General features: G+C 43.4%; 1 protein-coding gene across 4 annotated transcripts in view; it reads left to right on the top strand.

The window, feature by feature from the left end:
* Window positions 1–452: 452 nt before the first annotated feature.
* uvssa (UV-stimulated scaffold protein A) overlaps window positions 453–24134 on the top strand; it is a 48452-nt gene continuing 24770 nt past the window's right edge. For all 4 annotated transcript variants that reach the window (XM_047353081.1, XM_047353080.1, XM_047353079.1 and 1 more), the window contains exons 1-9: window positions 453–645; window positions 803–920; window positions 3132–3285; window positions 3505–3681; window positions 5618–5738; window positions 5851–6047; window positions 6692–7001; window positions 7094–7203; window positions 8290–8418. In XM_047353081.1, coding sequence (XP_047209037.1) covers window positions 811–920; window positions 3132–3285; window positions 3505–3681; window positions 5618–5738; window positions 5851–6047; window positions 6692–7001; window positions 7094–7203; window positions 8290–8418 — 1308 coding nt within the window. In that variant the 5' untranslated portion in view covers window positions 453–645; window positions 803–810. The remainder of the gene's footprint in view (window positions 646–802; window positions 921–3131; window positions 3286–3504; window positions 3682–5617; window positions 5739–5850; window positions 6048–6691; window positions 7002–7093; window positions 7204–8289; window positions 8419–24134) is intronic.

Genomic DNA, 24134 nt, shown 5'->3' with positions numbered 1-24134 from the left:
AACATCAGTGTCTGACCTCACAAATGTACTTTGAAGAATGGACAAAAATTCCCATAAACACCCCTAAACCTTGTGGAAAGCCTTCATAGAAGACTTGAAGCTGTTATAGTTACATGGGTTGGAGCGACATCATATTAAACACTACGGATTAAAAATGAGTGGAAGTATATTCATGTTAGATTATCATTTTTATTTGGTTCTATGCATCTCGTTTGCCCCTTTTTTCCCTTTGCATGTGTTTTTCTTCTGCTGTTGTTATTTTGGAGGTAAACCCTGTCTTTTTGTGTTGTGAAACTAGAAGTTTGTTTCTGACATAAACCTTTAGGCTATTTTTAGAAAGATCATGCTTCAAACTTATCTGTCCTGACAACCTCTGACTAATGGGGAGCAAGAACCAAAAACGTATTAGGAAAATTAGGTAAGTTAAACCCGACTTTTATTGTGAAAAGTCAAACCGGTAGTTGGGTTTGACGGAAAAAAGATGGCGAGGAGGTTGTTGTTTAACACTGAAGGCTGTATGATGTTTTCATGTAAAGGCGAAGGCTCTCGGCTCGTTATTCGTAAACATTAGTCGTGGAACTAAAATAAGCGTTAATGTCTCCCGGAAGTAGCAGCTGTAACATTTGGACAGATTCCCCGGCAGCGGTGAGTGAAAACAGCAGCCTGTAAATGTCTGACCTGATGAGCCAATCCATCCACACTGTTCCGTGTCTGAGGAAACATTAGAGGGAATGTTTGGGTTCTAGCTCGCTGTGTTCTCCTGAGGTTCTAGCTTGGCTCTGAAGCTTCTGTTCTGTGGCAGTGACAGGGATGGAGCTGTGTCACAGGGAGCGCCTGTCACAGCTGGTGGAGGAACTGACCACATCTGGACAGCCGCAGCTCAACCAGGACAAGGTCAAGGAGCTCAAGAAGATCAGCAAGTATGAAGCACCCAGGAGACCTCTGGTTCTTCTGATCTGTCCACTTTAAACTGATCCATTCTTACATGCGTAGTCTTCCTTCTCAAAACATACACCTACTCCTCAATTTATTCCAACACACAGAAGTTTCCAAGAAATGTCATCATGTAATAAACCTTGTTTCTTGTTAAATGGAGCGGAGTTCCTCTGCAGTACAGGAGGAGGAGGCGATCCAGTCATTGAAGGCAGCACACACCCTTATTCCCAGGGGGTAAAATACAGTCTCCTGTCCCACACTTCCACAGCCCGGCCAGCCGTCCTACAACCAGTATATGGTCTCCAAGCCATGATGAATATCCCACTAAAACAACCCCACAGCGCTCTGCACACACCATTATGTTTAATGATACCAGTTGCAAACAAGCAGCAACTGTGGGTATTCAACCTTAGCTGTATTTCCCACCCCAGCGCTGCGTTCTAAAAAGGCCTAACACTAAACAGACACACTGGAAATTTTAAAAACCTTAAAAGACCACTTAGCTGTCCTGGAGATCCAGGCCCTCTAGGGTCTGAGCTCTGGTGCCGGTACAGAGTCAGTGCCATGACAGGAACCCACACATCTGGCACAGTGAGTCCACTTCCACTTCTTCTCATCACTTCTATCCCATTATCTGCCTACCGCAGGAACCTACACCACCTTAACATCTTCACCCATCCTCCAGGATCGAGTGCAAATACTGAGGCTTGTTCTCTGTGACTTTCACTAAGCTCTGCTCCCCAGCCAGCCATTCTCTCACTCAGCTCCTTTATGGTCCTCTGCTACAGGTTCTCACACACAGCTGCAATCTCTCCTCTTCTCCCTCTTCTCACTTAGTCTTCTCTGAGTAACTCATTAGAATAAATAGAAAGGTTTCCATAGTTTGTCAGCTTCCAGCCACAAACCTACGTGTGTTTTAACAATATTTCATGTGTTAGACCAACACAAAGCAGTGGACAAATGAGAACATGTCTGGCCTACATTATTATTCAGCCTGCTTTACTCTGATTCTCCTAAATAAAGTCCAGCACCACCTTAAAACTGATCCACCTGTGTGGAACGTGATGGTGATATAAACCCCGCTGTTCTGTGAAGGCCTCAGAGATTTGTAAGAGACAGTTATTGTTTGCCAGGAACCATGTAGGTGAGCCAGCAAACATATGAAAGGAGCTCTAAAACTGAACCCTACATGTTGGAGCCATAAATGAAGTTGGGCTGGTTTGTAAGATGTTTGATCGTTTGGATTTGGAATTGTTGTTTTTTTCTGTTGCTGTTTGTTTGTCCATGTGTGGGTCAACTGGAGATGGGCAGAGTTCAGGTGATCGGGCATATTAACCCACCTGCCTGAGTGTCAATGCAGAGAGAGGAGAGGGGGTGTGTTAAGTTCGTCAAGTCATATTCTTTGTTGTTTATTTTTCCTTAATACCATCATGAAGGTATTTTCCATGACGAGCGCGTTGGACAATGAACGGCCCAACTACAGCCACTCAGCGGCTTGTTTGTCTCCTGAAGTCGCTGCAATACTACATGCAAAACCATGTGTGGTGAAAAACCTAACACTGTGCTCTAACCTGAACACATCATCCCGATGGTGAAACATGGTGGTGGCAGCATCATGCTGTGGGGACGCTTTTTCTGGTCAGACTTGATGGGGAGAGGAATGGAGCTAAAGTTAAGGCGAACCTGGAAGAAACCCTGTTAGAGGCTGCAGAAGACCTGAGCCTGGGGTGAAGGTTCTCCTTCACGAAGGACGGCGACCCTGATCACCCAGCAGATCATGGAGGGTTCAGATCAACACATGTTCCTGTGTTAGAAGGGCCCAGTGCAGACCAAAATCCAGACTTGGAAATATCTTCTCACAGACACTCTGTGTCCAGTTTAAAGGAGTCTGAGCTTTTTTGAAAGAAAGAACAGACAGAACTTCAGTGTTTAGATGTACAAAGCTGGAGAAAACATACAGCAAAGACCTGCAGCTGCCACAGCATCAAAAGGTGGTTCTACAAAGTCTGGATTCAGGGGGCCCAATGAAAATATTCGCCACTCTTTTCATTTAGAAGAAAAACGAATTTTCTTATGACTTTATAATGGTGCGCTATATTGAAGCTGGTAGCAGGACAACAAATGAATATTTTGTCATAAACTGTACATAAAATCGTTCTGGTGCCAGTTACTGATTGGCTCTGTGCTTCTGCCAGAGTGTCTAATGACTGCATAGACCATGTATACCACTCGGTGATGTCCCAGCTGAACCAAGAACATGCTGAGATCCGACTGTCGGCCTTCCAGATAGCCTGTGAGCTCTTTTCCAGATCCCATCACTTCCGGACGCTGCTGGTGGACAACCTCCAGGTAAATCAGTTGCTCCTGTTTCTGCTCTTCTAATCCAGATCCAGATTCATTCCTGCCATGTTCTCGCCTTGCAAACATCTCAGAAAGAATGTAGCACTGGATCACATGTGTGTCTGACAAAGAGCATCATGCTTCACTGAAACCTATAACTAAAGCTGGAAAGATGTTTAAAAGCTTTACACGTTGTCATTGCTGCATTGTGTGTTCTGTGTTCACCAGGGGTTCTTGGAGCTGACTGTAGAGACGGACACTGAGCAGCCCCTCCCTCCTCCTAAAGAGGTGGCTAGGAAGCTGAGGTCGCTGGCCATTCAGACGGTCCAATCCTGGCAAACCTCTTACGGCTCGGCCTATAAGAAGCTGGAACTCGGCTACCACTTCCTCAAACAGGTTAAGAAGGTGAGAAAGACACACCACAGCAGCACTGTGCTGTTCACAGTCACGCCTCCGTGGTAACTAGCTAACTATTGCCTCTTTTCCACTGGTTGGATTTGGCTCCACTCAACTCCACTCGGCTCGCTTTGCAAGCGTTTCCATTACTGCTTTTTCGCGTACCGGTACATCGTTTTTCTGATCCCTGCTCCTGAGCAGGTCCGACGACGTGAACAGACTGTTGTTCACTGATTGGCCGTGGGACCTGGAGAAATGAGAAGGTTTCTGCTGAAGTAGTGCAGAGAAAAGTTAATAACACTCAAGAGTGACCACAATAATATGCAGAACCTCAATGGCCGGAGCGGGTCAAACTGAAATCTAATTTGACTATTTACTAGTCATAAACCATGCCTGAAGGCTGAAAGAAAAGGACACATCAGCTTTCTGAATTACGTGCAGGTAGGGGGCGCTGTATTTAATAACATCCTAATTCAGCAGATCACACATAAAATCAGCTGTTCAGACACACAAATATTTCCCTCAATCAGTCGGAGGATGTCCCCTCTGAATCCGCGGAGCACTAATATCCAACCTTAAACTAACTTCACCGAGGTCAGAAGTCCTCATTGTCACGGCTGAAAAAAAACGTCCCCATAAAGCCCAAAATGATAACTTCTTCTGTCAAACTTTGGAGCTTCACCATCCAGACAGCAGCGTCTCTCCTCTGTGCTTCAGATCTATTGGAGCGTTGCCACCAATCAGCTTCAGAGCTTAGCTATTTAATCAATTAATTTTGTTAATATGTGTTTTATCACTTTATATATACAGTAGCTTCCAAATATTTTCTATACTGTAAGAACCTTTCTACATTTTGTCTTGTTTCAGCCACGATCTTCAATGGGTTTTGTCAGCATTTGATTTCATAGATCACCGCAGTGTTTTTTTGCAGAGAATCTGGTTTGTTTTTAGTCTCTTTGATTAAATACCAGCGTTCACTGCGGCTACAGTGTCTCTACCAGCTTTGTACATCTAGAGACGGATGTTTTTTCCCATTCGTAAGGGCAAAATAGCTCAAGCTCAGTCAGATTGAAAAGTTTCAAGTCTTGCCAGAGATTCCCAGTTGGATTTAGTTTCGGACTTTGACTGGGCCATTCTAACACATTACTATGCTCTGATCTAAGCCATCCATTGTACCTCTGGCTGTATGTTCAGGGTTGTTGTCCTGCTGGAAGGTGAACCTCCACCCCACTCTGAACTCTTTAAAGCCTCTAATGGGTTTTATTCCAGGATTTTCTTGTATTTAGATCCATCCATCTTCTCATAGACTCTGACCAGCTACCCGGTCCCTGTTGAGGGAAGGGATCCCAAAGCATGACACCACCTGCACCATGTTTCACTGTGTTTTGATTTGTAGGATGTTGAGTTTAGTTTGGTCATTTTGGTCCTGTAGCATCTTATGTCAGTGGTTTATTAGTATTACTACTTTCCTTCAGTGCCTTCATCTGGTCTGTTTATTCACTCACCTGTGTAGCATTCAGCCATCTTACCCCTCAGTATAAATACTCCATGGTTTGGTTACGCCATTGTTAGATCTCTTGATGTCAACTACTCTGTGCTGGTCTATCACATAAAATCCCCAAACAACACATGGAAGTTTGTGGTTGGATCAAAATGCGAAGAATGAACTTCTTATCAAAAATGGTACAGTGAAAGATAATTGTGTTTCTCCATGGTAACCATCAGGATGTCTGCCCCCCCGGGTTGTTTTGGTTCAGTATCACTGTTACATATTTGCTTCCCCAGATGCTTGATTGTGATTGGTCACCTGACAGCACCACCATTTTCACAAGAACATGCTGCTGCCATCTACAGTTTTTAGTTGGAGATGTTGCTTCTAAGGGTTATTTTAGCCAAGGACAGAAGCTACCAGCTCTGTTTTTAATCGAGCCGTCTGTTTGTTCAGGTGGACTTCCAGGATGCCGAGGCTAGGACGGTAGCAGAGAGGAGAAGGGAGGAGGAGAGACAGAGAAAGATGGCGAGGATCTACAAAGCAAGAGTGGAGGCAGCAGCCAAAGACATGGAGGGTAAACGCTTCGTCACAAGATGTTTACACACAGTAAAATCCAAACAGCTTAGGAGAGTTTCCAGTAATGAGCTGTAACAGTGATGTCTAACAAAGCTTTGGTTCTGTGTCAGAGTCATACCAAGACATCGAGGCAGCGCTGACTGAGATGGAGTCCTGCATGAAGCTGCTTTTCCCTGAGTTTGGCCTCATAGACCTCCACACCGGCAACAGCTGCCCCTCTGACTCCCAGCCGGACAAAAGCTGCCGGTCGGATGATGAAGAACCCCGCTGCAGTAGAAACCTGACGGAGAACAAGAGCAGAGGAGAGGTAGAAGAGTATGGAGGACCAATCCTGCCATAATTAAGAATATATATACAAATAAATGCTCAATAAATAAATAAGCATATGATTAAATACACCAAAAAATGCAGTAAATAAATAAATGTAGGCAGTAATTAAATGATTGTTTAACACTGTTCAGAGGTTGGACACCGGCTGTCTGTCGAGTTCGCCATTTCGACACGCTTTCTGGCAGATTTGGGCTATGCAGGCTGACGCCAACAGACCAGTAGGCAGAAGTTGACGCCTGCAGACACAGCTCCTCATTTGCATAATGAGGCAGAAATGCATACGGAAATGTAAAAAGCACAGCCATAAATAAACAGCATTGAACAAATAAATAGAGTAAGAAAAATACAAAGGAAAAATAAACCGACAGAAAATATTAAAACATTCACATAAATAAAAACATTTAAAAATAAAGATAGTTGAAAATTGTGATGGTTAATAAATAAATAAGGCAATTATTACAAAGGTGAGTAAATAAAGAAGCTAATTAAATGCATTCATGTCTCATTGAATAATTTAAACTGCCTACATTTATTTATTTACTGCATTTATTGTATGCTAATATATATTCATTTATTTATTGAGCCTTTATTTATTTCTGTATATATTCTTAATTATGGCAGGATTGGTCCTCCAAAGTGGAGAAGGTGGGCTGCAGAGATGACAAGAACAACCCTGGGAAGGAAAGCACAGCAGACAGAGGGATGATGGAGAAGAAGGGGAGTGACACGGAGGAGGAAAACGGTGAGAGAAGGTGGGAAGATGAGAGAGAAGAGGATCAGGAGGAAGAGGAAGGACTGGAGGAAGAAAGAGAAGGAGCAGAGGAAAATAGTGAAGAAGAGGAGGATGAAGGGTTGACGGATGTAGACTCGTTTATCAGGAGCTCTGGGCTCATCTCTCACACTTACAGCCTGGATGTGAACCTCAGTCCTGGTGGGTACAAATCACACACAGAACCCAGTGGGATTGTATGATACTGATGAAGCAGCAGGAACAGTTTGGACCTGGCTGTTTTCTTCCCTTAGTTCTTCATGTGAAAGAGACAGAAGACAACGAGCCAGTGGTTTCCACCATGATGGAGCTCCACAGGCTGATCAGCACCAAACACCTGCCCGCTGTGCAAGGCTGGGTTCAGGTCAGTACACACACAGCGCCCTGGTGTGTGCATGGAAGCGATCGGCACATTAAAGCACAACAGTACATAGAAATATGTGTGCAGAATCATAGCCACTGTCTTACAGAGTCCAGCAAATTCTTTTTTAGAGGTTCAAATGTCCTAGTCAAAGTCCAGACCTTCATCCTATTGAGAATTATGGCAACACTTGAACATGGATGTCCACAGATGCTCTCCATCCAGTCTGACCGAGCTAGTTTGCATAGAAGAACGGACCCAAGCTTCTGAAAGGTGGTTCTACAAAGAGGAGACCCGGGAGAGGTATTAAAAACATATCAGCACCAGACGGTTCAGATGATTGTTTGAAAGGCAGTAAAACCGTCCAGCTTCTATAGGACAGATTCCTCCCATGCTCTGTAAAGAGGTCCCAGATGTGGGTCAGAAGCTCTCAGGTAGTGTAACATTGTGGAAGGGCTCACCACAATCTGACACTACTGTAAATAAGGCATCGCCATGGAAACATAGTTGATCACATTTGCACAAAGTGTCGTCAGAATCAACAAAAGCATTGATAAGAAGTTGCCATGTGAACCGTTTCATTTCATGCAGACATTTATACAGAGATTTACCAGAGTCATACTTCAGCTTCAGGACACATGCCTCCAGCTCTAGCCACCAGCAGGTCTGCAAACCTTTCAGCGCATTACAGCCAATTCAGTTACGTTGCTTGTTTTTCTCATAATGATATAATGGTACCGGCAAATAGAGTCTATGCAGAACACGAAGATTGTGACAGGTCCAACAGTTTAAATCCTTTTAAATGGATGCAGACATCCCAGTAGTTCACACACGGCTGTAACTTCCATCATCTGAATGAGAACAGGAGCAGAGTCACCTACACGCAGCTCATAATCACACGTTATTTGGAACAAGGTCAGGTAACATGGAGTCATGCTTCGGCTGTAAAGAAATGACCGTTGTCATAGGTTTCATTTACTGGTTGCTTCTCATTAAGCACCTCCCATGTCATCCTCACACCCGAGCAGCTGCCTCACTAACATCCCTGCTTGGTCTTGTTCATCCTCTGCCTCTCCTACACACGTGCAGGTCTTCACCAAGTCACATGCTGAGCCCCAGCTGCTGAGGAGAGCACTGAGTCTGAAAAAGTCTTTAGAAGCTGCACTGCACAAACACGAAGAGCTTCACATCGACTGCAAGACCCGAGTCCGCAAAGTGGTGAGTTAGACATTTTACCCCCTGACCCCAGATCAGATCGTCCGCCTGAACATTTGCCTCATTTTTTTAATTTTTTTTATTGACACAAAGTAGCGAGATGCTGCTTCAAAGTCTCACAATCCATCCTGAGTTACACTTCACAGAACCAGTTGATCCTGGAAATGTTTCACAATCTTTCTGGAATAACAGAGGTCCCACATTATGACATGGACTAATATATGTTAGGATATATGAACATAGAACATGTGTTTGAACCAAACACTTTTCATTTTATAATATTAAGCTTGCAGTGGGAGAGAAAAACCTGTTGAGGTAGATGTAGAGGCACTTCATTTACCCAAGTAGTCATTGGTAAGTAGTATAGAAATGTCCAGCAGATGGCAGCATGCTACCACAAGAGAGGCGAAACAAACCTGATTACTGAGGAAGCAGAAGCAGAGCACAGTGGCTTTGCTCCAGTTGAACTGATTTCATCAGGTTAGAGATGTGAAATAAGTCCTGCATATTCAGATAACCTCTATGTTCCTTCAGTTGAGGCCAGTTGGATGCTTTTCTGGTACCGGTACAAATGTGCAGTTTTGGTGTTCTGCAAGAGCGTTTCTCACAAGGTGACTCTACTCTGTGTCAAACAGCTGCTGTGGCTGAGAGAGAACATTTTAAACTTTGATCGGGTCACTGATGTCAGAATCAATGGTGCAGTTTTCCTTGCGCTAAAATGAACGTTGAGCATCTTGTGAAGTTATACTTTAGTGAGGTTTCAGAAAGGACAAATTATTACCAGCATCAGGACTTTGAAAGGATTGTGCAAATGACTGTTTTGAAGAAAGAACCACACAGATTTGAAAACAAAATTACTTGTTTTGGTGGAAGAGGAGCTGTCATTACTTTTTCTCATAATATTATGACTTTATTCTGTAATTTCCCAAAAAAATCTCTTAGCCTGGCCCTAACACTAACTAAGAACTAAGGTGCTGTTGTATGTTTGTAGTAGTAATAAGATGAATATGTGGACACTGGTTGCTCACAACAAAACCAGCAATAAATCACACAGTCCAGTTCTACATAAAGAGTACCACCGAAACATAAATATCATTGGAAGTACAACGAGATTCCAACAGCGAATCAAAATAACAGTGAACCAGTGAAATGCCACTGAGTTTTGGAAAAAGATTATAATTGGGTTTTCAGTTTTTATCAGCGCCAATCTTGTGGTTATTGGCAGAAAAGCAGCTCTTGTTGTCATCACTGAGGCCTGACCTTCTGCTTGCCTGACATCAGTCAGAACAGATCTATATAAATGGAGCTAAAAATATTTATTTAGCACAAAAAAATTCAATCTGAATGGTAAAAATAGCCTGCATTTGTGTAGCGCTTTATTCCACCCATTCATACACACGTTCACACACACAGTGGCAAGTCACGTTGTAGCCACAGCTGCACCGGGGCAGGCAGAAGTGAGGCTGCCATACAGTCGGCACCACCGAACCCTCTGACCACCATCTCAATGTCTTGAATAGAGCTGCACAGTATTGAGAATGGATGTGATGATTGCAGTATCAGCCTGTGCAGAATGGCAATCACAAAATACCAACTGGACCCGATACCCTTTAGAGTTTAGGTGCCATGCTTTCACACACTGCAGGGCGGTCATTTATCCTGACAGGTGCATGGACCTGCCATGATACACCTGAGCTTTTTGGGACCTCAATGCTGATGCTCAAGAAGAGTGGTAGGGATAGAAAAGAGAGTGAGGAAGATGTGGGTTAATTGCAACCATCATCATCATCACAATATTCAACTTAAACATTTAGAGTGGATCTCAAGTGTTTCTTTTATCGTGTAGCCGTGGCCTTTAACTTTCATATTCCTTTACAACTTTATGTTACAAATCATTTTTCAGAGGAACTTTCTGGTCTTTATTTCGTCCTTACCTGTGCTGAACTTGATGATTACAAGGCGGCTAGCTTTGTGAAAGTGACTCCATCTTGTTGCATATGTTTTGCTTTACTGCGACATGTCGTATTAACCTAATATTAGTAAGTGCATAGGCTTGGAGATCTTCCTGTGTGTTTCCTGCGTTCTCATCAGTTTCAGGAGCAAAGTGTCATAACTGCGACAGGGAAGCATGGGATGAAGGGACTGAAGGTCAGGACTTCTGGGTGAGGTAAGGTGGGAGCAGAGGCACATGATGCATAATGCATCAGAGGCAGAGAGGAGAAACTGGGGAGCAAGGCGGAGGATGTACCTTTTTATTTACCCCAGCAGCACTAATGTGCCCCATGGCTTGACAGCTGATAGGTGTATCTTGGCGCCTTCGTATCGAGCTCAGCATCACGGCGCTGTGCACGCCATATTCATGTGCCTCCATTCTGGGCTGTCCCAAATAAAACTTCAGCTTTGGTATTCTTGATGAAGGGATGCGTAGAGTTCTAGAGGTGTAGATGAAACGATTGAGGAACATCTGAGTGAGGTCCACCGTAGGCTGATGTTTCTGCTGTTACTGAGAAAATAGACGCCAACTGCTTTATGCATTTGAAAAATAGTGGCGTTTGAATTCATGTTTAGCTGAAGAGAGAGCAGCAGAGTGACAGTGACAGAGCGGCGGGCGTCTGGCGCTGCCTGGTTATCACTGTCAGGGACCAGTCTGCTGCACCAGCAGGCCCAGCTCTGCGATAACCACACAACTTACAGCCCCTTTATCATAATTAGCTTTTCCTTTTTAGCCTTAAAAGGCCTTCCATTACTGGGTCCTTCTCTATCGGCCCGCTGACACGCCACACGATTGCATTCTCTGTCTCAGCGGGCCCCTCAATCTAGGCTCGTGTACCGGGGGAGCCCAGAGAGAGAGGACGGCATTATGGATGCAGATAGAGCCTTGTTTATTGAATAGGAGAATAAAGGATAGGGCTGCTTGAGGAAAGAGAGATCAGCATCAAGCTGGGAGACATTTCAGAAAGGTGTATATGGTTTCACTTTTTCATTTTTGTGTGTTGATTTCAGTTCTGTCCGTTCATTAGTTGGTGGTAATTCAGGGTTGGGGTCCAGTTCCTTCCAGTTCAACCTAAACCTAATCAATAAAAAGGACAACATATTTTGCCTAAATATACCATATAATCACCATGGACACACTTCTTGGGAATTCATTTGTAATCCTACTTCTTTATTTTCCCTTTGTCGTATAAAGAAGCACACGCAACAGAAAAAACATCTAGTCACCACGGCAACCATCTGAGATACGTCCCAGCTACAGGTCCAGTGAGACGTTTAGCATTAGAGCTGGGCGATATGGACCAAATTAACTACCACAATGTTTTAATCATCACGGTGCAGCATCCAATGAACAATTCAGCTTCTATCTGAGTCAATAAAAGCACAGATTAAAACAAATATTATTAAAAATCCATGAGATTTATTTAGAAAAAAAAACCAGTTTCCTAAAAACATCGAGGCTGTCATGGATTATAAGTGAACATTATAGTTAGCAGTGCACGTTAAAGAGTAGAAATACTTGATAAAAGCCTAAAATAATGCACTAATTACAGTCTCTTCTCCATCTTGTAAATATGCTTGAATAATTCTGGCCTTACATACTGTCTGGTGGACCTCATGTAAGCCAAGCTTTGTTATAGTTACTGTTATTTTCTGTTCATCAATAAAATGTTTTGATTGTTTTATTCACAAGTACTCATCCTGGCCTTGAATGCCGCATAATTTGATGATTATGAATCAAACAACTATAAAACATTTTCAAAACTAGAATGAGGTGCACAAGTTAAACCAACAGGCTCCAAAATGATTTATTAAGTGGAACTCAAGGTTCTGGTAGGTCTTTTAACAAGACAAGTCTAAGTTCTCTTAACTTATTGGCGGTCGCCTCTTTTTACCAGCGAAGAAAGTGTTTGTTTACCAATACTCACCACAACGAGGAGAGTCCACAGAACCGAGTTAAGACCTAAGAATGAGAACCAGTGAGGTGATTTACTGAAGCTGAAAAAGATCCGACTGGTTTGTGGCTGACTGTAGATTCCAAGATCCAACAGTTGTATGTAAGAACCAGTTATTTAGGTTCAGCGTTACTCTGCCAAGCTCTGAAAGAAGACCCCAAAGAACGGCCCAGGAACCACCAAAAACATCAAGCTTTTCATCTAGTGGAAACTGCTGGAGCACCAGTGTCCCTGTCCATAGTGAAGCCAGCTTAACATCAGCATGGACTGAGAAGATGCCAAGCAGGAAAATAGCCCCTGCTTCATAATCAAAACTTTACTGACAGCTTGACTGAAATTGACATCTGACCACACAGAAAAGTCTCCTGGAGACAAAACCTTTAGGGTCACAGTGATGGGAAACATGTTTGAAGGAGTCAACATCTGAGAACGAAGCGCTAACTGTCACACATGGTGGTGGGAGCATCATGCTGAGGGTCTACTTCGCTGCCAGTGCTACTGGTGAATTGGACAAAGGGGGCTGAAAGGACATTGGGTTTGTTGTTCCAGCAAGACAGTGGTCCCACACAGATATCAGAACCGGTTTAGAAATAGATGAGGCAGGTTTGTGGAGTCCCGACCTCAACCCTATTAAACATTTAGGGACTGTGCTTAAAAGCCAGGTTTATACCAGAGAACCAACCGGTTTACCTGAACTTTTCACATTCAGACAAGGAGTGGTCGGATATCCAGCTAGTGGCCAATGTGCAACCTGGTACCAAGGTTCTGTGTATATATCTTGTCCTGTCACATGGAAAAACTTTACTTGCTCTTTCGTTAGTATCAGTTGTCTCAGAGTGTCTCCCAGTAGTTATTTACTGGAAGGCGGCCTAGAGTGAGACCTATCACAGCAGACTGGTGGCATGCAGCGGTGGGGTGCTGCTAACTGAACACATGGGCTGGTCCTGAGGAATGGATCAGGTTTGCAGACTTATTTAAACACATCTGTTTTTCAGGGTGTATTCAGTCACTCTGGGCTCCATTCATACGGGCCAAGGCCTTGTTTACTGCTGATAACCCATCTTATCACAGCACAATGGATGTGGTCGCTCGTTCTGCTCTGCAGATAAACAAAGAAAGACTATTCCTCTATTTCTTTATTCCGGTGCTCCCTCCTCCTCATATGTACATTTATTGCCTGGATGGGCCTTGGATACCAATAACATGCTTTCCTGGGTCAATTTGCAATATTTCTGGATTTTCCTTTCATTGTGCCACTTATTTACAGAGAGTCTTGTTGAGTTTACTGCACCTCAGCATCTTGATTTATCACTTATTTGATTTTTATCAGCGGCATGTAATGGAAGACGTTGAAACAGGTTGACAATGAGGCTGCTCTGTGGTGGAAGTTTTAGTCCCTGAACAGAGTTACTGAGGGTGTAACATGGACGCCGTGGCTGGACTGTAGCTATTATCTTACTGGAGAAATATCTTAGTGGGATTTCATGACCCTTCTTATCAGTGCCCATAATGATTCTGTTATATATGGAATGAAGCAAACACACCCTTCTTACTCTCACCATGTGAAATCAGCTCATCATGACCATAAGACTCTTTAGGGCCTGTAGTAGTTTATTTGAAACATCCTATTTCTAGGAAGAACTGCTTCAAAAATATTCACACTTCTACCCTTTTGTTACATTTTGTCACATTATGTCCACAAACTTTAATGTTCTTTTTAGGGAGTTACATGCGTTTAGTTGAGCGTAGTTACAAATGAGAAAAAAACTCGTCAGTTTTAAATGTTTTTACAAACAGAAGTCCGAATAGTTGGACATGCAGTTGCATTCAGCTCCTCTTACTCTGTTACCCCTAAATAAAAATAAAACTTTGTGCAACCAGTTGTCACTGAGAGTCATCTAATTAGATAATGGTGCACCTGTTTACCTGAGGTTGTACCACAGCTCCCACCAAACCACTATTCCAAGCTCTGAACGTCAGACATCATCTCAACACGGGAAGAGTGTGACACAGCTGCAGACACACCAAGACATGGCTATCCAAGGGCACTATTCATCACAGAAGCAGTCAAGAGGCCCATGGTTACTCTGGAGGAGCTGTAGAGATCCACAGCTCAGGTGGGAGAATCTTGTAATTCGTTGTACGCTCCACAGATCTGGCCTTTATTCCAAGAGGTGCGGGAAGAAAAATGTAGCTGAAAGAAAGCTGTGAGAAGTCCTTTTTCAGTTTGCTACAAGACATGTTGGAGATGCAGCAAACACATGGAAGAAGGTTCTCTGCTCAGATGAGACCAAAACCAAACTGTTTTGGTTTACACACAAAATGTTGTCTCCGTGGTGAAAAGGTGTGGTGGCAGCGTCATGCTGTGGGGATATTTTTCTTCAGCAGGGACAGGGAAGCTGGTAAGAGTTGATGGAAAAATGGATGGAGCTAAATCCTGGAAGACAGCCATGTCAAGCTGGAGGAGATCCTAGACTGAGGCAGATGTTCACCTTCCAGCAGGACAACAACTCTAAACACACAGCTGGAACTACAGTTTACTCATTTAGACCATGTGTTAGTATGATCCAATCGAAGTTCTATATCCAGTCTGTTGTAAGTGTTGAAAATAGTTTTTTGCAGACGTCCATCTTTCAGTCTGTCTGAGTTTCAGGTGTTTTTCCCCCCATAAATGAGCCAAAGTGTCTAGATGTACAGAGCTGCTAGAATCATACCCAAAACATTTTCAGCTGTGATTGCTTTAAAAGCTAGCTCTACAAAGCATTGACTCAGGGATGCTGAATACAAATAGATGCCGCATTTTCAGATTTTTATGTTTTATGTTAACAATTTAAACCATGTCTACTTTTCCTTCCTCCTGAATCATGCACAGCGTTGAGTGGGTCTGTCACACGAAGTCGTAGTAAAATACATGGAAGATTGTGGTTGTAATAATGATAGATGTTAAAGGTTCAGGGGTGTGAAGACTTTCGCAAGGCGCGTTTAGAGCAAACATCTGCAGTGTTTTTTAAAAAGAAAAATTGGGTGCACAGGTTTGAATTTATTGTGGATTCTGAATGATCCATAAAATGTTAACATTCTCCACTCAGCAGGTTCTCTGAGTTTATTAGAAAGAAACATTGTATAGTTTGAACATGTCAGACATGAGTGGATGGAAATGGGATCAGAATAGAGGCTGGCGCTGCTGTTAGTGAATAAAAAGGTAAATCACAGTCTGGTTCCATCTGAGGTCTCTGATAGTGGGAAAGAAATGGTTTCCAAATTGGAACTGATGGATCCACTGGGACTGTCCTGGGGGAGTTAGGAGGAAGAGGAGGAGGAGGAAGAGAGGGGAGAGAGACTGGCTGGTCATCGCAACATCTCTGAGCCAGTCTCATAGTCCTGACCACAGGGCTAAACTGGGATTTTGGTCTCCAGAAGCCCAGTCTCAGGGCACTCGGTGGGAAGTGACTGACCTTTCAGGTGTCGCTCAGACTACATGTCAGAAGGATCCAGCGTAATCTCTCAATGGCAGGGGGCAGGAAGGTATCATAACGACTGGTTTAATCACAGATTGAGACAGACTGGGAGGGGGAAGTGGAGCAGACAGTTGAGAATAGGCTCTTTGACAGGAAAAGGTTTGGGAAGCTCCGAGCCAACTAATAGACCTGCCAGGGTAGGTTAGTGAAATAAAGATGTCACCATAAACATCATATAAGCTGACTGCTCCCCAGAGACAAAGGCTGCTTCAGTGTGTTTTAGACAGAGAGGGGGTTGAGAGGAATAATGTGGAGACGTTATGGAGAGAGAGCGAGGAGCGCAAAGCTTTTTCTCATTAGAGGGACATCCCAGGGGATCTTTTCAAGGTAGTAATGAATAGAAGTGCAAGGTGGTAATAGAGATGTGGGATGTTGTGGCAAATCAAGCCTTGAATAGGTCAGACTCCACGGGAAGCTTTAGGCCTAATTAGTTTGTAAATATGTTCAAATCAATTGCATAGAGCAGACCTCGAGTCTCAAGAACAGAACAAATATTTAAAAATGGCTGATACAGGGTCAGGCACTGGGTTCTGTGCAGATATAGAAGCGAGAAGAGAACCAACAGATAGCTATGGCATAGTGTCTGAAAGTGTTCCTGAAACGTTAAATAGGCAATAGGTTGGAGGCTCATCACCCTCACTCATTGTGTTTTTCTTTGTGGCCCAAATAATGATTCCTGCACTTCCTGTTTCATTGTCACTCTTAGCAGTTATCTTTGTCCTAATATGGCCAGTGTCCCATGTAGACACACTTGTTCTAGATTATATATCAGTGACCTTTTTGGGTGGCATTGTGGGACATTTGGGCTGTCAGGGTCATTTGTGCAGGGAGCCCGGTGTTCATCCAAGTTCTCAGCTCAATGTGAAGCTTGTTTCCGGTGTTGTTCTGCGTCAAGGCTTCCCCTTGTTTCCTGTAGAGGATCTGCAGATGATGTGGTTCCGTTGTCATCTTCAAACAGTGACCTTTAGTGGTCACTTAAATAATGAACCATTTAAGAGCTCCTTTCAGATCAGAGTGCCCAGGAAGAGCCTGACCACGAACCCTCTATACGGACCACTTTTGTCATTTACCTTGCATAGGTTGGCCAAATGTGGAATGCTTCTTCTAGGTTGGGGTGAGGTCTGTGTCTCAAGTGGAGGAGTTTAAGTACATTGGTGCCTTGTACAGGAGTGAAGGCAGGATGGAGCAGAAGATTTGTAGAGATTGGGGCATCATCCTGGGTAAGATCCTGGCTCAAATAGGAACTGCTGCTCCTCAATGTTGAAAGGAGTCAGGGATAAGACAAGCATCTGATCATGATACCCCCTGGGGACATCCCTTTGGAGGTTTTGTGAGCAAACCCCAGTGGAGAGAGACCTTGAGACAGCCCAAGAATAAAAAAGCGAGAAGTTTAGTCTGATCAGACAGACATACGGATAGTTCAGTCTAGTTGGCCAAAATGAAGAATAACTTGGAGACACATCAGGTCTCATATGTTCCCCAGCCCTAACCACCCCTGACTCGTGTCAACTCTTTGAATTGTGCTGACTTGTCTCCAAATTCTTTTGGACTGAGTGGGTTCCTGGCTGAGGACCTCTGAGCTCAGTGCTTTCATCTTCTACTTTCCAACTGATTCAGCTCTGCTGTTAGATCCAAATCAAACACTGGATAGCATCATATCAGAGGTCCAAAACTGATACCTCCTCTGTGTGTATGTGTAATACCATGTGTTCCTCTCCTGTGTATTATGTCTTTATTAAGTTCTTTGGGTCTCTCTCTCCCACTGGTAAAGTTCATGTCTGGAGGGATTCAGTTTTCCAAGAAGACATTTTCCATTTGAGCTTTTAAATGTAAAAATGAAATAATCTAGACTGTGTGTGTGTGTGTGTAGCCAGGTGGAGTATTAAGTTGTCATAAAAGACAATGGAGACATCTCCAAAGGCTTTTTCACCTCCTTAAGCTCTCCATCCCTCTCCTCCTTCCTCCTACTCCTCCCTCTCCTTTTACTTAATCCTCCTCCTTCCCCCCATCATACACCTGACTTATGGCTGTGCAGTAATAATTTGCCAGACCTTGGCAGGCCCAGTGTACATTAGCATATAAATAGCAGATGCACTGAGTGCCCATCACAGTCGACTACATTTAATTTTTGGTTTATAAGATTGAATGGGTTTTTAAAGACGGTGCCATCAAACTTGCCAAGAGACAAATGAAGTCAGGGAAGCAGTTGTCCGAGGTGGCGCCCTCACCTCAGTTTTGTGAAGCACAGGGCTTACTTACAGGGGGAGGATGGAGGGAGAGTCAGAGTGAGATGATGCTGGGGCTGAGGAGCACCTGTAGAGACCACATTCAGACATGAGATTATTAGTGACGAGGCCTGGGGCTGTTACCGGAGAGATGGGAGTTTGCCTCAGCCGTATTGAACATAGAGAAACACAGGGCTGCTTTCAGTACTATAATCTTTCAGTTTTATTTTGTACTGTGACCATGTTCCTTGACTTGGCCATAAAATAAATACTTAGAATCAGCAGGCAGTATGGAGTATCTCTGGGTCTTTTTGGTGTAGTCTCATTGTTCTTAGCCTCCATGCTCCAGTATTACCAACTGGTAAGCCATTGTTATCTCTATAAGTCACTGCTTATGCTTTTCCCTCCTCCTCAGTCTGGTCCCTCATCTCACTAAATCTGATACCAGGACCTCCCATCCAAAGCTTAACAAACACATTTAGCATTTTTACTACATTCTGAAAAACTCACAAATTTGTCTCTCAGCAGCCTATCTATGCGCAGTTTGGAGCTGTGTGTGCTTCTTCCCCAGCAGGGAGCACCATGACATGTCTCCATGTCTCCAAAGAGCATGCTTTCTCTTGATGTGGTGTGGAGATCAGGAGTTGTTTGTGTTCTTCTGCTTAGTGTGATCTTTTTTGTTGCAGTAGCAGGACTCCGTGTGCGAACCCCAGACGATGAATTCAGCACTACTTGCTGGGTGTGGGTGAAGGTTGCTGTGAGGCCAGTGTGGGTAGGGATCATTCATATTCTTTGATGTCCAAGCAGTGCAGGCGTCTGTGGGTCTCATGTCATGGATAAACTACTGCTGCTGCTACCAGGCTTCTCTATGAAGGACCCAGGAGCTACATATGCTGCCACCACACTTTCAACATAGAAATGTGTGATTGCTCCAAAAGGAAACTTTCACACTCCACTCATAAAGGGGAGTGCACCCCAGAAGACCCTGCAGAGCCCATCCACCTTCTGGCTGATTTTTAGTGCTGTGCTGCCGTCTAAATCCTGTGTGAAGGGGGCTTCATCAACAATCATGGTTAGAAGAATCCCGTCTGGGTCTGAACTCCAACAAATCTCTTCTAAAGACCTGATTGGCTTTCTCCGTTCCATACTTTCCTTTTTAGTCTATTTTATCCTTGAAGCAGCATCTGTGCCATTACAGTAACACACAGTCCTGTTCTACTTCAACAACTTTTTTATTTATTCAGCTGGATTCTGGAAGGCGTTTTATTTCTCTCTGGGCTGGTTTTTAATGTTAGAGTAACCAATATTTGTTCTGTCCTTTTTCCTATTATAGTGACTCATGGCTCAGCTTTACCCAAAGCATCACTTCTAATTTGTCTGCTGAATCTTAGGTTTTATTTACAGCAGCGGTTTTTATCTCCTGCGTGTGATTTTCTCGCCGTGTGTGTCCCGGAGAATAAACCAAAGCTTCGTTAAAATGCAAAGCAGCCCCTCATGCAGGCATGTGGGGGAATAGAGGCCATATTTTAGCCGCATCGGCCGTCAGCAAAATGTTTCTGGGGGAAAGCTAATCCTGCTGTAAGACTTACAGCTCTGCCAGGCCACGCGACAGCACTCGATGCTATCGGGCTTAAATTAGGGTGAATTAGAGACAAAGAGGCAGAAAGCGGGGGAAAAGGGATGATGTTAGGGCAGGATTTTCCTCCAGCGGGGTGATCACTTCTTAGTCTTAGGTCGTTGATCAGAGCAGAATAAACTAGTTGGGATTAAAGTAGACAAGCACAAAACCTATAAAGACTATATTAGTGTGTATGGCCGTGTACGTGTGCTGTGAGTGAATCCATTGCTCTCTGAGGATGAATAATTGTTGCAGGGACATGGAGCAATGCAGAAAGTTTAAAATGTTACATGGTGTTTAACAGCATTGTCTCCTCTTTCTGTAGGAGAGTAAAGGTGGAGTCACAGTATCTCAAGCCTCACTTTCATTCACTTAAACATCTTTTTTCCCCCAGAAATAAAAGAATAATTTGTATTGATGATACCAATGTTGTTTCTGAGTCAGCAGAAGTGGAGTTTGCTTCCTTGAGCTGTTTGCTTTCCTTACTTGTCAGACAGATTGTTCAACCTGAAATTAGAAAAGCTTAGAAAGGTATGGAGCACCTTACCAAGCAGTTTTGACTTTATTTTATTAGACAATTAGATTTCAAGATGCAGTGCTACGAAGACATTTCTACAACCCTTCAACTTCTCCACAAGCTTCAATGAATTCTTTGGGGATTTTTATGTGATGCAGCATCAGCACATATAAAGTGGAAGAAACACGATACATGGTCTTAAACATCCTTTACAATGAACAATCTGAAGGGTGGGGCGTCCATTTATAGTAACCCCTTACACTGATGCCCCCAAATAACATCTAGTCTAACTAACTGCCTTCAAAACTCACCTAATTGATCAACAGATTCTCACCGTATGAACCCAGCTGTTCTATGAAGACCTCAGAGGGTTGTTGGAGAACACACTGTAACATGGAGACCAAGGAGCACAGTAAAGGGCTCAGGGAGAAGGTTGTGGAGAAGTTTTAACTAGGCTGTACAATAATGTCCCAAGCTGTGGACATGTCACTGTTCAGTCCACTGTCCACAAATAGACAGACTAGGGCTGCACAGTATCAGGAAAACATACCACATGTGATCTTGTGAATGTCGCTATGATGGTCTGGCTTACCGTAAATAAATCTATACTCAATCATAAAGCCCACGTAGCGAGTAGAAACAGAGCAGTTGTTTTCATGGCAGCAGGAGGGTTTTTTTTTTTTTTTTTTTTTTAAACTGCTTCAGCCTGTCAACCAGCTGGGCTACAGGCAGGACGGTTACTTAATGACTTTACCAGAACGCCTTGATGCCGTCAAAACATTTCCTGCTGCTTTAAACAAACATTACCTAATATATAACAGGCATACATAGCATGAATGCATTTCCAGTGTCTGGTGATTTTGGTAATGCGCGCAGTCACTGATACTTCAATAAATAGATATGTGTCATACGTCATCTGGCCCTCTACGGCAGAACTGCAAACCAATCCATAAAAAGAGCCATCTGCCTAAATTCTCCAGCTGAGCAGAGAGAACGTTACCCAGAGAAGTAGTTGAGAGGCCCAGCTTGGATAACTCTGGAGGAGCTGCACAAGTCCCCAGCTTAGGTGGGAGAATCTGTCTATCGGGCAGCTATTATACGTACACTGCACAAATGTTGTATAAAATAAAGATGGCCATTCTTTAAAGAAGGTCAGTTGCAAGCGTCCTGTTTGTGGTGTGCCATGGGCCATATTGAGGACACCTGCAGAAGACTGTGCTCTGGTCAGATGAAACTAAAGTTATTTTTAACCTGCATTCAAAAGGCTGTATGACCAAAGACACAAAATTCTAATGTTGAAACATGGTGGTGGCAGCAGCATGCTGTGGGATACTTTTCTTCAGCAGGGATGCTGATGGTCAGAGTTAATGTGAAGATAGACGAAGCTAAAAACAAGACAATCCTAGTAGAAACTGCAGGTTGAATCCGCTGTAGTTCCCCCTAGTTCCAGAATCAGGGCTTCAGATTGTTACATAATGACGGTTCTCATTAAATGAAAGGGATGATTATAGACAAGCTTGCCAAATGAGAGAACAATGAAACAGCAGGTACTGAGTTGGCAGAAATTACACACGGTGTGTGTGCACATTTCACATGTCATAATGTCTCTGACTCATGTGTGTGTGTGTGTTTGTGTGTGTGTTGTAGGAGCATTAATGAGTGCTAATTAGCCTTTAATTGTTTAGTTGCTTGTTAACTGAACAGCAAGTGTTGTAATGTAAACGGTTTTAATTGTTCTTTGCATGCCGCCTCAAGAGCTGCGAATACAGGCTTGTGGCACGGTTAGCTGACTCTGTCTGGCTATAAACGTGTGTGTGTGTGTGGGGGGGGTGAGTCTGTGTGTGTGTGCATGGAGAGGGGGAGAGTGTTTTTAGTAATCATTCACAAACTCATCATTTGTAAACTAATTCAAACATGTTAATGGTCTTTATCTGCATAAACACAGCAGCCGTCCAACACACACACACATACACACACACACACACACACACACACACACACAGATGGAGTGAGCCAATCCACACAAATGACATGAATGAATGATAAAGAGGCCTGTGGGAATAAGAGGTTAGTTTAACGTTAGGTTTTACTGCTCCTCATAATGCTAATCACCGTGATTATGATGCCGCTGAGCTGGAGTGTGTGTCTGTGTGTACATCCTCAGCACCAAACACACACACACACTCACATTTGTGTAATGGAAATGACCCCTCTTTGTACAGGAGTATTGTGTTCTGCATTGTAGCCCAACCATCGGCTAACAACCTCACCAGGAAATTAAAAACCATAAATTTAGCTCTGCGCTGATGGCTGCTCATCAAACACACACACACACATCATTACCCCTCCTCCCTTCTAACACAAAGAGATCACACACCCTGTTGTAATCCAGCCCTCTCTGTGTCTTCTGCTTGGAATGTATTTCTTGTTATGAGCATTTAGACAGAAAAGTTTTAGTCATTCAGCATTTTTTCCACCATCCACAAATCTATTGAAAGGACAGCAGAGAAGGTATCCTCGTACCAATTACTGTGTCTGTCTAAAACCGGAAGCTGTTTAAAGAAACAAAAATCGAGGACACACAGCGTTGTTCCTTCATTACCATAAAAACCCACGCTTACAATAATGGAGTTCACTGTCAGTCAGAGAGCCGCCACGCAGCCTTTAAAGAAAACCAAGGCGGATTCTTCTGCTGCTGGAAGTTCAAGAAAACAGGTGAAAACTGCACTCCTCAGCTGTTTCACTAAACTCATCCCTGCTTTCTAAGTTAAGAAATCATCCAACTTTACAGAACCTGCTGTCTGATTCAGCATCTTCTAATAAAGGCTGAGCAGAAGGCTGATCGTCTTCAATAAAGACCTGACATCGCATCACTGTTTTATTTACATAAATATCCACTTTCTTAGACGTGCCATATTTAGGTTTGACAAAGTCTCAGTGGCAGCTGCCAGTCACCTCTCAGTCATGTGTGAACATCTCTGCTCATGCACTGTTGTTGAAAGTACCCCGTCATTCAGGGGCTATTTTAAGTGGTTGTCTTTGCCCACCATGTGTAAACATGTCAGAACTTACATCTACTCATCATTGCCATGGCCGTGAGCCAGCATCACTGTGAGGATCATGTTCTTTGGTTTCAACAGTGCATTTAACCCAATTTAGCCTTTGTCAGAAACTCCAGAAGACTCAGCTTGCTGAGGGATTAGTGGGGGTGTATATAGATATATCTATAGATATATATATATATATATATATATATATATATATATATATATATAGATATATTGATAGATATATATTAATCCTTCATGGCATAGATTCAACAAGGTACTAGAAACATTCTTCAGAGAGTTTCGTCCATATTGACATGATAGCATCACACAGATGCTGCAGATTTGTCGGCTGCACATCCATGATGCGAATCTCCTGTTCCACCACATCCCAAAGGATTGAGATCTGGTGACTGTGGAGGCCATTTGAGTCCAGTGAACTCATTGTCATGTTCAAGAAACCAGTCTGAGATGATTTGTGCTTTATGACATGACACGTTATCCTGCTGGAAGTAACCACCAGAAGATGGGTACACTGTGGTCATAAAGGGATGGACATGGTCAGCAACAATACTCAGGTAGGCTGTGGCATTGACACGATGCTCAATTGGTACTAAGGGGCCCAAAGTGTGCCAAGAAAATATCCCCCACACCATTACACCACCACCACCAGCCTGAACCGTTGATACAAGGCAGGATGGAATCATGCTGTCATGTTGTTGACACCAAATTCTGACCTTACCATCTGAATGTCGCAGCGGAAATAGAGACTCATCAGACCAGGCAACGTTTTTTCCAATCTTCAATCTTCTGTAGCCTCAGTTTCCTGTTCTTAGCTGACAGGAGT

The sequence above is a fragment of the Girardinichthys multiradiatus genome, chromosome 23, assembly GCF_021462225.1.
Source record: "Girardinichthys multiradiatus isolate DD_20200921_A chromosome 23, DD_fGirMul_XY1, whole genome shotgun sequence".
NCBI classification, from domain to species: domain Eukaryota; kingdom Metazoa; phylum Chordata; class Actinopteri; order Cyprinodontiformes; family Goodeidae; genus Girardinichthys; species Girardinichthys multiradiatus.
This window is presented reverse-complemented; position numbering and strand designations above follow the sequence as displayed.